General features: G+C 35.7%; 1 protein-coding gene across 1 annotated transcript in view; it reads left to right on the forward strand.

Annotated features, from left to right (window-relative positions):
* Positions 1-13,344, forward strand: part of EML4 (EMAP like 4) — a 92,116-nt gene that overhangs the window by 17,816 nt on the left and 60,956 nt on the right. Inside the window, 3 exon segments of the mRNA XM_045285715.1 lie at positions 5,251-5,424; positions 9,869-9,891; positions 10,085-10,117. Coding sequence (XP_045141650.1) covers positions 5,251-5,424; positions 9,869-9,891; positions 10,085-10,117 — 230 coding nt within the window.

Consider the following 13,344-nt stretch of genomic DNA (forward strand, 5'->3'; position numbering starts at 1 on the left):
ACAATCTGTAACCATTACACCATCAGGGCTCCCTTGCAAACACACAGGAACCTGGAAGTAAACTTACATGCTATATTGTTATTAGGTGTCGCTGAGTACACTCTGACTTACAGCTACAACTCATAGCTACAGCAAAACCGAACATCTAGTCCTGCCCTGTGCTCGTAGTTCTTGCTGTGCTTTAGCCCACTGTTGCGGTCAGTCATCCCACCTCAGAGAGGGTCTTCAGCTTTTTTATTGATCTTCTATTTCATCAAACTTGATGGCTTGTTCCAGGGACTGGCACCTCCTGATAACGTGTCCAAAGTACATGCGACAAAAATGTCTCCACCCTTGCTTCTAAAGAGCAACCTGGCAGTACTTCCCTTCATGACAGCTTCATTCCTGTGGAAGCCCATGGTACTTTCAGTGTTCTTCACTAGCACCATAATTTGAATGCATCAACTTTTCTACAGTTTTCACATGCCTATTACCAAACTCATTGCCATCAGGTCAATTCTGACTCATAGCGACCCTACAGAACAAAATAGGCCTGCCCCTTTGGATTTCGCAGGCAGAAAACCTCACCTTTGTCCTCTTTAAGAGAGAAGAGGACAGACTGATGGGTTCAAACCACTGACCTTGCAATTAGCAGCCCATTGCATGACCCATTATATCAACAGAGCTCCTTTCACATGCACATGAGTCAATTGAAAATACCGTGACTTGGATCAAGCACACCTTTGTCCTCAAAGTGATAGATTTTCTTTTTAATACTCTAAAAAGGCCTTGTGCAGCAGATTTGCCCAATGCAACACATCGTTTGATTTCCTGACTGCTGCCTACGTGAGCATTGATTGTGGATCCAAGCAAAATGAAATCCTTGACAACTTCGGACTTTTCTTCAGTTATAATTTTGTCTGTTGGTCCAGTTGTGAGGATTTGGGTTTTTTTTACATTGAGTTGTCATCCATATTAAAGGCTGTTCTTCATTCGTCAGCAATTGCTTCCTTCACTTTCACATTCAAGGTTGGGTCACTTGCATTTTGCAGGTTGTTAATAAGTCTCTCTACAGTTCTGATGCCACGTTCTTCTTCATATAGCCCAGCTTCTCGGCTTATCTCCTCAGCATATCGATTGAATAAGTACAATGAAGGGATACATCTCTGACACACACACTTTCTGATTTCAGATTATGCAGCATTTTCTTATTCTGTCTGAATGACTGCCCTTTGGTTCATGTACAAGTTCCACACAAGCACAAAAAAGTGTTTCGAAATTTTCATTCTGTGCGTTGTAATCCATGGTTTGTTACAGTCCACACAGTCATATGCCTTTGCATGGTTAATACAACACAAGTAAACACCTTTCTGATTAGCTTTACCTTCAGTCAAGATCCCTGTTGATTTAGTGCTGCAAGTGCTTTTAGATTAGATTCAGAAAAATTTCTCTTGCAGGTCATGTGAATACTATTGTTGGACAATTTCTGCATTCTATGTAACCTTTCTTGGGAATGGGCACAAATATAGGTCAATTCCAGTCACTTAGCCAGGTAGCGCTCTTCCAGTTTGCTTTCAGCAGATGAGGGGGTGCCTGTTGAAACATTTCAATTGGTATTCCAACAACTTCTGGAGCCCTGTTTTCTTTATTGCCTTCAGTACCGTCGGTTCTTATTCATAAGCTACCTGTAGAAAAAAATGGTTGAATGTCAACCAGTTCTTTCTAGTGCAGTGACGGTGCATTTCTTTAATCTTCTTTTGGTGATCCTTCCATCACTCAATTTTTTACCCATAAATATCAAAATAAATCAAACCTACCATATTGGAGTTGATTCCAATTCATAGCGACCGTACAGGGTAGATTAGAATTACTCCCTAGAGCAGTGGTTCTCAACCTGTGAGTTGTGACCCTAATGGCCCTTTCACAGGGCTCGCCTGATTCATGACAGTAGCAAAATTACAGTGATGAAGTAGCAACGAAAATAATTTTATGGCTGGGGGCCTCGCCACAACATGAGGAACTGTATGAAAGGGTCGTGGCATTAGAAAGGTTGAGAACCACTGCCCTAGAGTTTCCAAGACTATACATTTTTACAGAAACAGAAAGCCGCATATTTCTCCTGTGGAGCGGCTAGTGGGGTCAAATGACTTACTTTGCTTTTAGCAGCCCAACTCCTAATCCAGGTTTTGTTTTTTAAGTATAAGATAGGGTGAGTATTTTCTTTACTTTCAGCTTTCTGCTCCAAGTCTGCAGATTTCATTGTAATACTGTACTCTGCCTTTCCCAGCTTTCCTTTGAAGTCAGACCTGTGAGCAAAAAGTGCCAGACGGGAACAAAGTTCTTAAAGCTCACACTCTAGGATAGCGGTCATCCATTCCCTCTAGAGGACACCACCTCGTAGAAGCAGTGACTTGCAGCACAGGCCCCTTTCTCTGACTTCAAACAGTCGTTCAGGCCCGTCATTGTGGCCTCACACTGCCAGTGGAAAGCAGTTGTCTGAGAAAGCCCATGGAGGAAAATGCAGGTGGGCATGGCATGTCCTGCAGTTCAGGAGAAGATTAAAATGGGAAGTAGAATGTCTTTTTTATAACATTTACAGAGATTAAAGGGAGATAAGTTATTATTATAATGTTTTTATCCTTTAGAAGTTATAAAGTCAAAGCATAACTCAAAACTTTATAGTGTTGTGTTAAGCTTATATTTTGTATCAGGAGCCCTGGTGGCATAGAGTTAACATGTTGGCCTACTAACTGCAAGGTTGGCAGTTCAAAACCACCAGTCACTCTGAGGGAGGAAGATGGGCTGCTGTCCCATAAAGAGTTAATAGTCTCGTAAACTCACCAAGGCAGTTCTACCATACTCTATAATAGAGTTGCTATGAGTTGGCATTAACTCGATGTCAGTGAATTGCAAATATTTGTATTTGGGTGTAGTGGGCAGGGAGACAGTTAAAATGTTGTAATCTAAAAGTTTCATAAATGTCAGATTATATCCTCTGCTCTTCTTATGAAATAATTGGTCTGTTGCACTGGGGGTGTAGTGTTTAGGGTCTGGGCTGCCAACTGTAAGGTCAGCTATTTGAAACTGTTGAGAGTTACAGTCTCAGAAACTCACGGGGGCAGTTCTACCCGGTGCTGTAGGATGGCTGGGAGTCGGAATTGACTCGACCCAGTGAGCTTGGTTTGTTTTTATTGCTTGATTAAAATTGTTAATAGAATTTTCCCTTGTTGTGTAATTCCTAGGAGATCATTCCATAAAGAGCTTAGACAGCTTAGTCAACTACGTAATATTACAATTGCTTTCTTCAAACAATGAAGAAAAACCTTAAGTAATAGAGTAATATCTGATGGTATTGGATTATATCTATAATCTATACTATAGATATTATATCTAATAATGTCTAACTGTTGGAAAAGTTACCTCAGTAAACAAATGCCTGTGACTGAACTATATTCTTCAGTGTGATTTTAAGTGTTTAATCAAACAGTTGGCTACAGGAATGGTGAAGAAATGATAAGATCTTTAGATATTCTAAAACTCTGTTCCAGGATTTAATTGTTGAAGTCATTGTCATTACATTTTAATATACCTCATTTTGTTTTACCCCATAATGGTTGAGATCCAGTTCGTTTTAATGATCAGTATTGTACAAAATCTGAGACTGGCACACACACATTATCAGGGAACTCTGTTACTCTGTGATGTAGATACTATTCTCTGCTTTAAAAATAATCCAAGAAAAAAATCCCTTTTAATTATATTGTACTCACATGAGACCTAGTGATATATGAATTCTGGATGATTGGAATGCCAGTAAGAAAAACTAACTTCAAAGGTTTTTTGCAGTTTGTTTGTTTTTAACTTCAGAGTTAATCTGAATTTGAAGATAGAATTGTATTCTTATTGTATACTTTGAATTAACTTGAGCCTGAAATAATCTAGGACCAGTCTGAAGTTATAAGATGTGAGAACCAAAACAGATTAAGAAATATCGCACTCAAACTTGCATTGTAATATTTTTAGCCATTATGATGGAATGGTCTCTCAGGCACAGAACAGTTGTGAGAATGGCGCAGGACTGTGCAGTGTTTTGTTCTGTTAGGAATAGGGTCGCTATAGGTTGGAGCCAACTTGATCACACCTAACAACAACAATAATGAAATGGTTAAATTGTATTTAACCATGGGTGTTTATTAAAATTGTTCTGCACACACATCCTTATATATAATGAATTTCATGATCATGTTTTTTAAATGCCCTTTGAATGAAGTATAAACAATTGTTATTTTTCTACATTTCAGTGCTTGAATTTAATGGGTCCTATCTGCTTTGTAATATTGTCAGGATTACTTGTATGGTTGAGATTTTTAGCCAATGTGATTGGGAATGGCTGCTAATTTATTTTTTCATGTGTCAAACTGTAAAATCATAAAAATTAATATCTTTAAACTTAGAATATACTCATGTCAGTTTAGTTTGTCAACTAAAAAAACCCTCAAGCCTCTACCCTTTTCTTTCTAAAATAAAATTTGATCAGATTCCTTGTTCAGTGTCTTAGATCAAATATCTTTATAAATCACTTAAAATTATTTATTTTTTATAACAGAAATTTAAGACTTGTAAAACAATGAGTTAGAAATATTTTTCTATTTTTGTCTCTCGACATTGTATAATTAAGTTACCCAACCTAGATTTGATGACAATTTTTTTTTAGGAATTCATTTCTATGGATTATTATTTTTATCTCTGTTTTGTCTAGTTCCCTTTTACTAAGCTAAATTTCACAATTGCAGTTAACTACAATTGGACATGAACAGGGTTGAGGGCAAGGTAGCTGACTTGGTAAGTCACCTGGCTGGAGTAAACGACTACAAGAGAAATAGGAGACTTCACTAGGGACTAACCCACTACATTTGAACATGTGCTGGGCCTTGAGCATTAGTCAGTATGCTTTGCAAAGGAAATGGTAAAAGTGTCACGAATCCTCTGGAAATTGTGGTCAATTAAGAGAGCTGCTATTTCCCACGATCTGCTAAGAAGGCCATTTTTGTCTAGAGAGGTAGGTTTCCTCAAACATTTTCTTAAAGCTTCTTCATGAAAATTTTAATAGTTTTCCAGAATTTCCAAAGAAATTTATTTTTATTTTTGAATGAATTCTATGAGCTGTATTTCTTAAAGTTTTGAATTCTATAGTAATCATTTTCCCATCATTTGATTTGTGTTTTCACTTGCTTAAATATGTGTTGTTCCATGTTATACTTTATTTTGCAGTGGTACAGAAAAAAAGAAAGAAAAACCACAAGGAAAGAGAGAAAAAAGAGAGGAATCTCATTCTAATGATCAAAGTCCACAAATTCGAGCATCACCTTCTCCCCAGCCCTCCTCACAGCCTCTCCAAACACAGAAAAAAACTCAAGAAAGCAAGAATCCTACTCCCACCAAAAGGTTTTAACTGTCCTTGACTACAGAGCTAGAGAATGGTTGTAATGATACCTACATTTTATGACTTGCAAAAATCTTAGCTATGCAAGAATTATGAGAGAGAAGCCGAGTGACTTTTAGTCTCCCTTTTTGTTGAGACATTCTATTTGTTAGCACATTTGGAAATGAAGATTACTGTATCTTCAAAATTTCTTAGTTAAAACCTTAAGAAAATGAATAAATGTGCTATAAACTTAATCTGATGAAAGGCAGGCCAAAAAGCGTGCTCTAAAACCACAATAGAATATTTTCATAATGCATAAAATTATAGATTATATTTTTAAATGATGAGTAAATTTTTAGCCATGGATGCAAAATTGCCATGTCTAATTATCTTCACCATGATTTGGCATCATTACAACCTTCAACTCGCAAGGGCTCTTACCAACAAATGGCTCTTCATTGTGGCTGCATCTCAGTTTCAAGTTTGGGTTTTGGGAGAATAAGTTCTTGCTTGAATAGAGAAATTATCTATTTCACCTGATCTTTTCTGTGCTAAAGGCTTGCTTGAGGGCTTTTCTCTGTCTGTAATAATTAATACTCGAAAGTTAAGAGAAGGGGAGAAGGGCGAAATGTCTTAACTTTGCGTGGTTCGCAACTGTGAATCTAAACCTGCATGCTGGGAGTTCAGATGCTGTTGGGTTCTGTGGAGGAGCAACACCAGCAAGACTACATGTAGAAATATATGGAGAGAAATTTACTTTAAGGAAATAACTCAATTTTAGAGTTGGCAAGTCCCAGATCAGTAAGTCAGGCAGCAAGCTGGAGACCTGCTGAGTATTGCTGATGTGGCGATTTCAACGCCTGTGTAGATCACGTGGCAGACCGGACTTTTTACAGGTCAGGTGACAAGCTGCAAGAATATAATTTATATTTTGGAGGTAGATCATATCCCTAAGGAAACCACTATTTCACCTGATGATTTATCACATCAGATCCCATGTAATATGATTACATTGTATTATGGAATAGCAGCCAGTTCAGCATGTGCCCAAACAATAGCCTGGCCAGGTTAACCATCAGAAATGCTATCTTGTGTTCATATATTTAGACCAATATTATGAAATTTGACAGTTTTAGAAATGCTTATTTGACCTTTATAATCAGTTATAGATACAGGTATATTTTATCATATTTTGTAAATCTTAAGAAAATATTAAGCGATTCAAGAACTGGCCAAGATTTTGATAAAATAAATTACAGTAACCCTTAAAACATTTATAAGATCTTTTTATTGACCTCTGATGGAAATTTGGGAAACAAAATACTTTTCACTTGATTAATGCATGTTTAACCTTTATAAAATGCTTTCTTTGTCTCTGTGTCTCACACAGATACGTTCACTGTCGAAATCATTTGTAATTCTTCTGCCTGGTCTCATTTGGAAGTTTTGTTTTGTTTGTACTAATGTGACACAAAAATGTTGCGTGGATAAAAGATGGTATTTTATAATAATCTTAAGTTTATGATTTGACTAGCTATTGTCCTTGCCCCAGGGTCTTTTTTTCAGCTGGAAATGCGCTTGCCATTCTAAATTGCTCTTTGGATTTACTGTTGCATGAAGCACTACAGACTGGATGAGTTGTAGGGTAGTTAACAATGCGGCCAAAAATGGTTTATTAATTTAAAAAATTCAGACAACGTGTGGACTAAAGATATTTTAGTCTTTACATCTTACTTCTGACATGGGTAAAATTATATCTAATGATGTAGACACAAGTTTTATTTTTAATCCTACAATTAAAATTCATAATTTATGCCATATATAATAAGATGGAGGCCTAGTAATTCAATGACTTTGATAAAGCAGTTTTCCTGTAACTAAAAATTATGAAAAATATCAATATCCAAAGATGAAGCAATGACCAATCTGTTTTGCAAAACAAAAAGTGTATATACATTTTTACTGCATAATACTTACCCTAGTGATTATTTTTAATAATCGTGAGAACTAGAAATCAGATTTTGTAATTTGGTAATTGTCTTGTTAAATGCCTTCACTCATCCAGGCAGGACCTTTCAACTAATTTTTTCTTCTCTTACATAGCTTTAAGGAAATGTTAAGTGCTGCTTTTGTATTATATTTAGACTGTTCCATTAATATGTCGTTGCTATTCATAGACTTTTCCTCTGAGAAATTAAGGTTTCTTTTATCATACAATGACAGCCACCAGCTAAAAATCCTTAATTCATGAGAAAATTCAAATGACATTTTAATTAAGTTATTAAGGGTAGCTTAGGCATCATAATCAGCATCAGAACACAAAAATCAATTGCGTTTTTAGGTACTGGAATAGAATAACGAATAGGAAATTAAGAAAACAGTTCTATTTATTGTAACATTTTAATATCTAAAATAAACTTACCAAAGGATGTGAAAGACTTGCACACTAAAAAGTATAAAACATTGCTGAAAGAACAAAGCAATAAACCAAACCCACTGCCATGGAGATATTTCTGACTCATGGCAACCCTGTAAGACAGAGTAGAATTATTCCTTAGGATTTCTAAGGCTGTAAATCTTTACCAGCGCTAACTGCCTCATCTTTCTCCCACGAAGTAATTGATAGATTAGAACTGTAAACCTTTTGCTTAGCACGTTTATGCTTAATCCACCACATCACCAAGGTTCCTAACAAAACTTTAAAAGGCCAGAATTAATGGAAAGATGCTCATGTTCATGATTTGGGAAACTTACCGTGTCAAGATGACTTAAGATGTCAATACTACCCAAAACAATCCATAAATTCCATGTAACCGCTATCAAAATTCCAACAGAACTCTAACCGAAAGAGAAAAGCCAAGCCTTAGGAGTTTCCATTCTCAGTAGACCCACATTAGCCAAAACAAACTTGAGAAATAACAGAATTGAAGAATCTTACTTTCTGATTCAACATGACTACAAAGTCTCACTAGTACAAGTGGGGTGGTTCTGCATTAAAAGATAGACCTGTTGATCAGTGGGATAGAACTGAGCCGCGTAACATCTTTATACCATAGGGCTCACTGGTTTTCAATAAGGGGACCAAAAGACTTAAATAGGTATTTCTCCCCCTCCAAAAATATGTAAATGGCCAATAAATATGTGAAAAATTACTCAAGATCATTCGTCATTGAGGAAAAGCAAGCCAAAACCAATAGATATTACTACTTCACACTCACTAGGATAGCTTTTATCCAACAGTAAACCAAAAACCAGAAAATGACCAATGTTGAAAAATTGGAACACTCATGCATTGCTAGCGGCAATGTAAAACAGTACAACCACTTTGGAAAATTTGTTGATTTCTCAAAAACTGAAGCCTCAAATAGTGAATGAGAGAGTAATCCCCCCCCCTGGTTTTATACATACCCCACAAAAATGGAAAGCTGAGACTAGACAAATAATGGTTGGCTTGTGTTCTACACCATTATTCACAGTAGACAAAAAGTGGAAGGGTAAACCAAATGGTGGCCTATGCATACAGTAGAATACTTATAAGCCATATAAAGAGATGAGGTTCTAATATATGCTATAAAATGGATCCATCTTGAAAAATAGTATGGTGAATTAACTAAGTCAAACACAAAAGCACAAATACTTTTATTTCACTTGTATGAAATATCTACAGTAGACAAATTCATTGAAACAAAAAATAGATCAGCAGTCACCAGGGTTGGAGTAAAGGGAACTAAAAAGTTACTACTTTATATTAGGGCACAAAATGTTTATTTGGGGTGATTTAAAAGTTTTGGAAGTAGAACTGAAGATTACATGCCATTGAGAATGTATTTACTGCCATTAAAGAATACATTTGAAAATGATTAAAATAGCTAACTTTATTGTACACACATATTCAACCACAATAAACCCCCCCACACACACACGCCTTAGCGCCCCACCCCACTACTCCCCACAATAATTTCTTAAAATCAATATCAAAGATAGTAAAACTCAGGCAAGTATGACAAGTACTCTGCATTCTCAGTTTTATCTGAAATTTAATCATTCTATGCTCATCTTTGCGTGTATTATTACATGCCTGGTTTGGATCTTTTTGGAAATTTATTATAATCTATATATTTTTTCTTTTTAGTATTCTAATAAAATTGTATCTTCTACTAATGTTCTTCTACTCAAATAATAAAGCTCAGTAACCCATGAGATATGAGCCTTATTCAAAAGATTTTTCTGTGCTTTTACTGCTTAAATGATGTTGAGGGGGATGCTTTTAAAATATATTTTTTAACAGTATATTCTTAGTTGAGAACAGCAAGAGACTTTTAAATACTGATGCCTTGATTTTACTTAGAGAGATCTGTCTGGGTGTATCCTAGGCATTGAAGCTATTGCAATTTCTTCTGGTGATTTTAATGTCAGCCAGTTAAGAATATAAAATAATTGTATTGTTTGCATTTCTTTTTTTAGGCATAAAGATGCCATCATCCAAGGTAAATAATGATTTTTTTAAAGAATTTATCTTGTCTAGATCTATTTAATTTATGCTGATAATTTATATTGTTGACTTATTTTACTTCAGTGGACTTTATTAGCTCATAGTAATCAAGGGGATGTGCATTACTAGAGTTAATTTTTAAAATGCCCAGTTTTTATTGTAAGTTATATCATTTTTGTCTCAACCAGCAAAAATGTCAACCCGCGAAAAAAACAGCCAAGGTAAGAATAAGCTACGCAGTTGGTTGCCTTCTAAGTTAACTCCTTCCTGGATCTCTTACTTGGCTTTTCATTACTTATATACTGCCTGACTTTTCTCTTAATATAGGAAATGTCATGGTAATTTGAACTATTGAATTTGACTATCTCAAAACATAACCTATTTTCTGTAAGATCGGGGGATTCATGATGGATAGTGAAAATGTAATATTGCAAAGAGGTTTCTAATACTAAAGGGATTTTTCTTCCTTTGAAAAAAAATTTATTTAGAAAAGCCATTTAAAAGATTGTTAAATTTTAACTCAATTTCCTGGCTTGCCAACTTCATCGCAAATAATCACCCATTTCTTGGAACTAAGACTAAAAAATGTATTTAGTCTAGCAAATCCATTTCCTGTTAAATTTTTCTTTTATATTAATGGTAATTTCTGGCTACTTGCTGTTGTTGGCTTGTTCTGACCAAAAAAGGAGAACATACTTTGTATGTATATGTATTTCATTTAATTAAAACATAGGTAAGTTTTACATATCAGTTTTACAGTCTTCTCAGATTGCCTGCAAATTTATTGCAGCCTGCTTTTCTAAATGAAAGCATGTCTTTTCTGTGCATGCTTTTCGCGGCTCATTTCTGTATGTCGTGGTTATCTTTATTTCCTGGTCTTTTACGTTACCCAACTGCAATGTGGTGAAAAGCTTTGTTAGAAATCTCATCTTAATTTCTATGGTGGTTTATTTCCTTTGGTCCTTAGAATAGGAAAAATATTTATTTATTCTCTTCGCTGGACTATTTTTAGCATAGAAATTGTAAACAAAGTTGAGTTTAGCTGGTATTCTTCCTTAGTTAGACTTTCTACCTTCATAAATGGAGGAATTAAATTTTTCTTAAAGAGACCATCACATAATGGAAAGAAAAGTGGATGCTGAGTGTTTAGTATGTGCTTCTGACTCTGCGTGATAGCCTAGTGACCCAGGCCAAGTGACAAAGCCTCAGTCGTTTTCTAAGCTGAGAATGACAGCTACAACGCTTACTTCACATGGCCACTGAAAGATGAAATAGTAAATGAGAAAGGATCTGAAAACTAGAAAGCACCTTACCAGTGTATCTATTAAAAGTGTTATTACACTTTTTTTTGTTTTTAATTTAAGAGCTCAACTGTTATAAAATCCTTATAAGGTGAATAAAAAAAGGCTACTTGCCTTTCTCTTGTTGCGGTCATTTCTTTACAAAGAAAGAAGTGCTCAGGATTGGTCTGTAAAATAAATGAATGGTTGGTGTTGGTGACACAGTTTTGAAAATCCTTCAGGTAAACAAGTAGGTAAGTGTTTTAAAAGGAAGAGATTGTTTAACCGAAGCATCACTCGCCAGGTTTTACCGGTGACTGGGAAGAAGGAACAAATGAAGGACTGGAAAAGACGTAGGAAAATACATTTTATTTCAAGAGTTTTCACTTCAAATGATTACCCCCGAGGTTAGACTTTGAGAGCATTAAATATTGATTGCATGAACATTTGTTTTGGAATCTGAGTCTCTCACTTAGCCACTTGAATCAGCTCTACCGGAGAATAGACTTGTCTGCTGGAGTCTATATGCAAGGCGCCCTCTTGTGCTTCAGTCTTTCCTGTGTTCTGGCGTGACTGAGATTGTGGCTGGGCCTCGATGGAAAGACTTGGATGGGCTCTAGATGCTTAAGCCCATAGAAACAGGACTGGCTCCTTGGTCAATTGTTGGGAGATGGGCTTGAGCAACTAGGTAAGCAGCGTGTAGTGAAATAGAGAGCGTTTGAGGAGGTGTGGATGTGTGGAAAAGAATGGGAGTTTGTTTTGGAACAGGTTGCACCTGCATTGTCAGTAGAGTTGTATAGCATACAGATATATCTGGTATAAATGTGCAAACTCACAAATTTTGGAGTTGGGACACTGGTTTCATGATTTACTATATAACCTTGAACAAGTTTTTTCTTACCTGTTATGAAGATAATAGTGCTGGATTTCAAAAGATTATTGTAAAGATTAAAGGTAATATTACATTGTCTTAACATACTATCTAATATATAGTACCAAATAAATTTTTGTTGTTAATATATTATTGGGCTGGCTATAAAACCCTGCAGTTACATGTGTTTAGAGATGAAAAGGATGTCATTATATAGATGTTATTCATATAAAAATTTTATATCTATTTTTCATATTTCATAAATATTTCATATTTAGACATGCAATGTAAAGTGAATACCAAAATATAAAATAGATCTAAAAATTTTTATTATCTAAATAACATCTTATTCTTTAGATATTGATTACATATTTTCTGTCAATTTGAACAGCCTTTTAAAAATACAACTAATTTCTTTAACTTTTGCCATTGTCAACTCTGAGTTGTTCCAAGACATCTGCTTTGACTTGGGGCGTGGGGAAAGCCTGCTAAGATTTGGTATATGTAGGTGAGGGGTAGCAGAGAAAGCTTTACCTAAAAGGCTTGTGCCCTGAGGCATAGCACAGTAGGTGAAAAAGCTAGGGGACTGCTTATTCTGCTTGTGATTTAGGTAAAGGAGGGAAATGCTGGTAAGAACAATCGGAAGTGGAATGGCATGTATACAGGACAATCTCTGAGACAAGACATCACTCAAAGGGCTCTTCCTGCCTGACTCGGGTCTTTAACCCAAACCTCTCAGGCCTGGGCCTTTTCGTCAATACTCTTGTCCCTGGTTCTGCTAAATTGTACTTTATCCCAGCCAAAATGAAGATGTAGCACGAAGATGTAGCACATCAAGTTAAAAATTTGAATGTATTTTCTTGTAGGAAGAGTTATTGTTAGATGTACCAGTTGGTCCAAATACAATACTATTCATTTGGGAGGAGATTGATGAAATGTGTTATAGAGTTATAAGCATGTTTTTAAAATCACCTACAGGAGAAAATATATAGCAATCTGTCAAATTTTGCAATTAATCAGTACCTCCTTTAAGCCTATCTGTCTAATAGGTATCTAGTGTATTACATTTAAAAAATAAGAGGTAATGTACCACGTATCTATGATTTCTAGAGCAGGACCTAAATGTCCGAGAATAAATATGTACTGTTTTTTCAGGCTTGAATAATCTTACATCTTTTCGTTCTTGTAGCATCTCAGACTTACATTTTAAAATTAGTACATAATCAGCTGTCTGGTCATGTTGAGAACCTGAGTGACTCAGATCCCTACAGGAGGGAAATCTGCTTACCTGAGGCGA

This window comes from Echinops telfairi, unplaced genomic scaffold, assembly GCF_000313985.2.
Source record: "Echinops telfairi isolate 266 unplaced genomic scaffold, ASM31398v2 ScPeMD7_7475;HRSCAF=8513, whole genome shotgun sequence".
Taxonomy (NCBI): domain Eukaryota; kingdom Metazoa; phylum Chordata; class Mammalia; order Afrosoricida; family Tenrecidae; genus Echinops; species Echinops telfairi.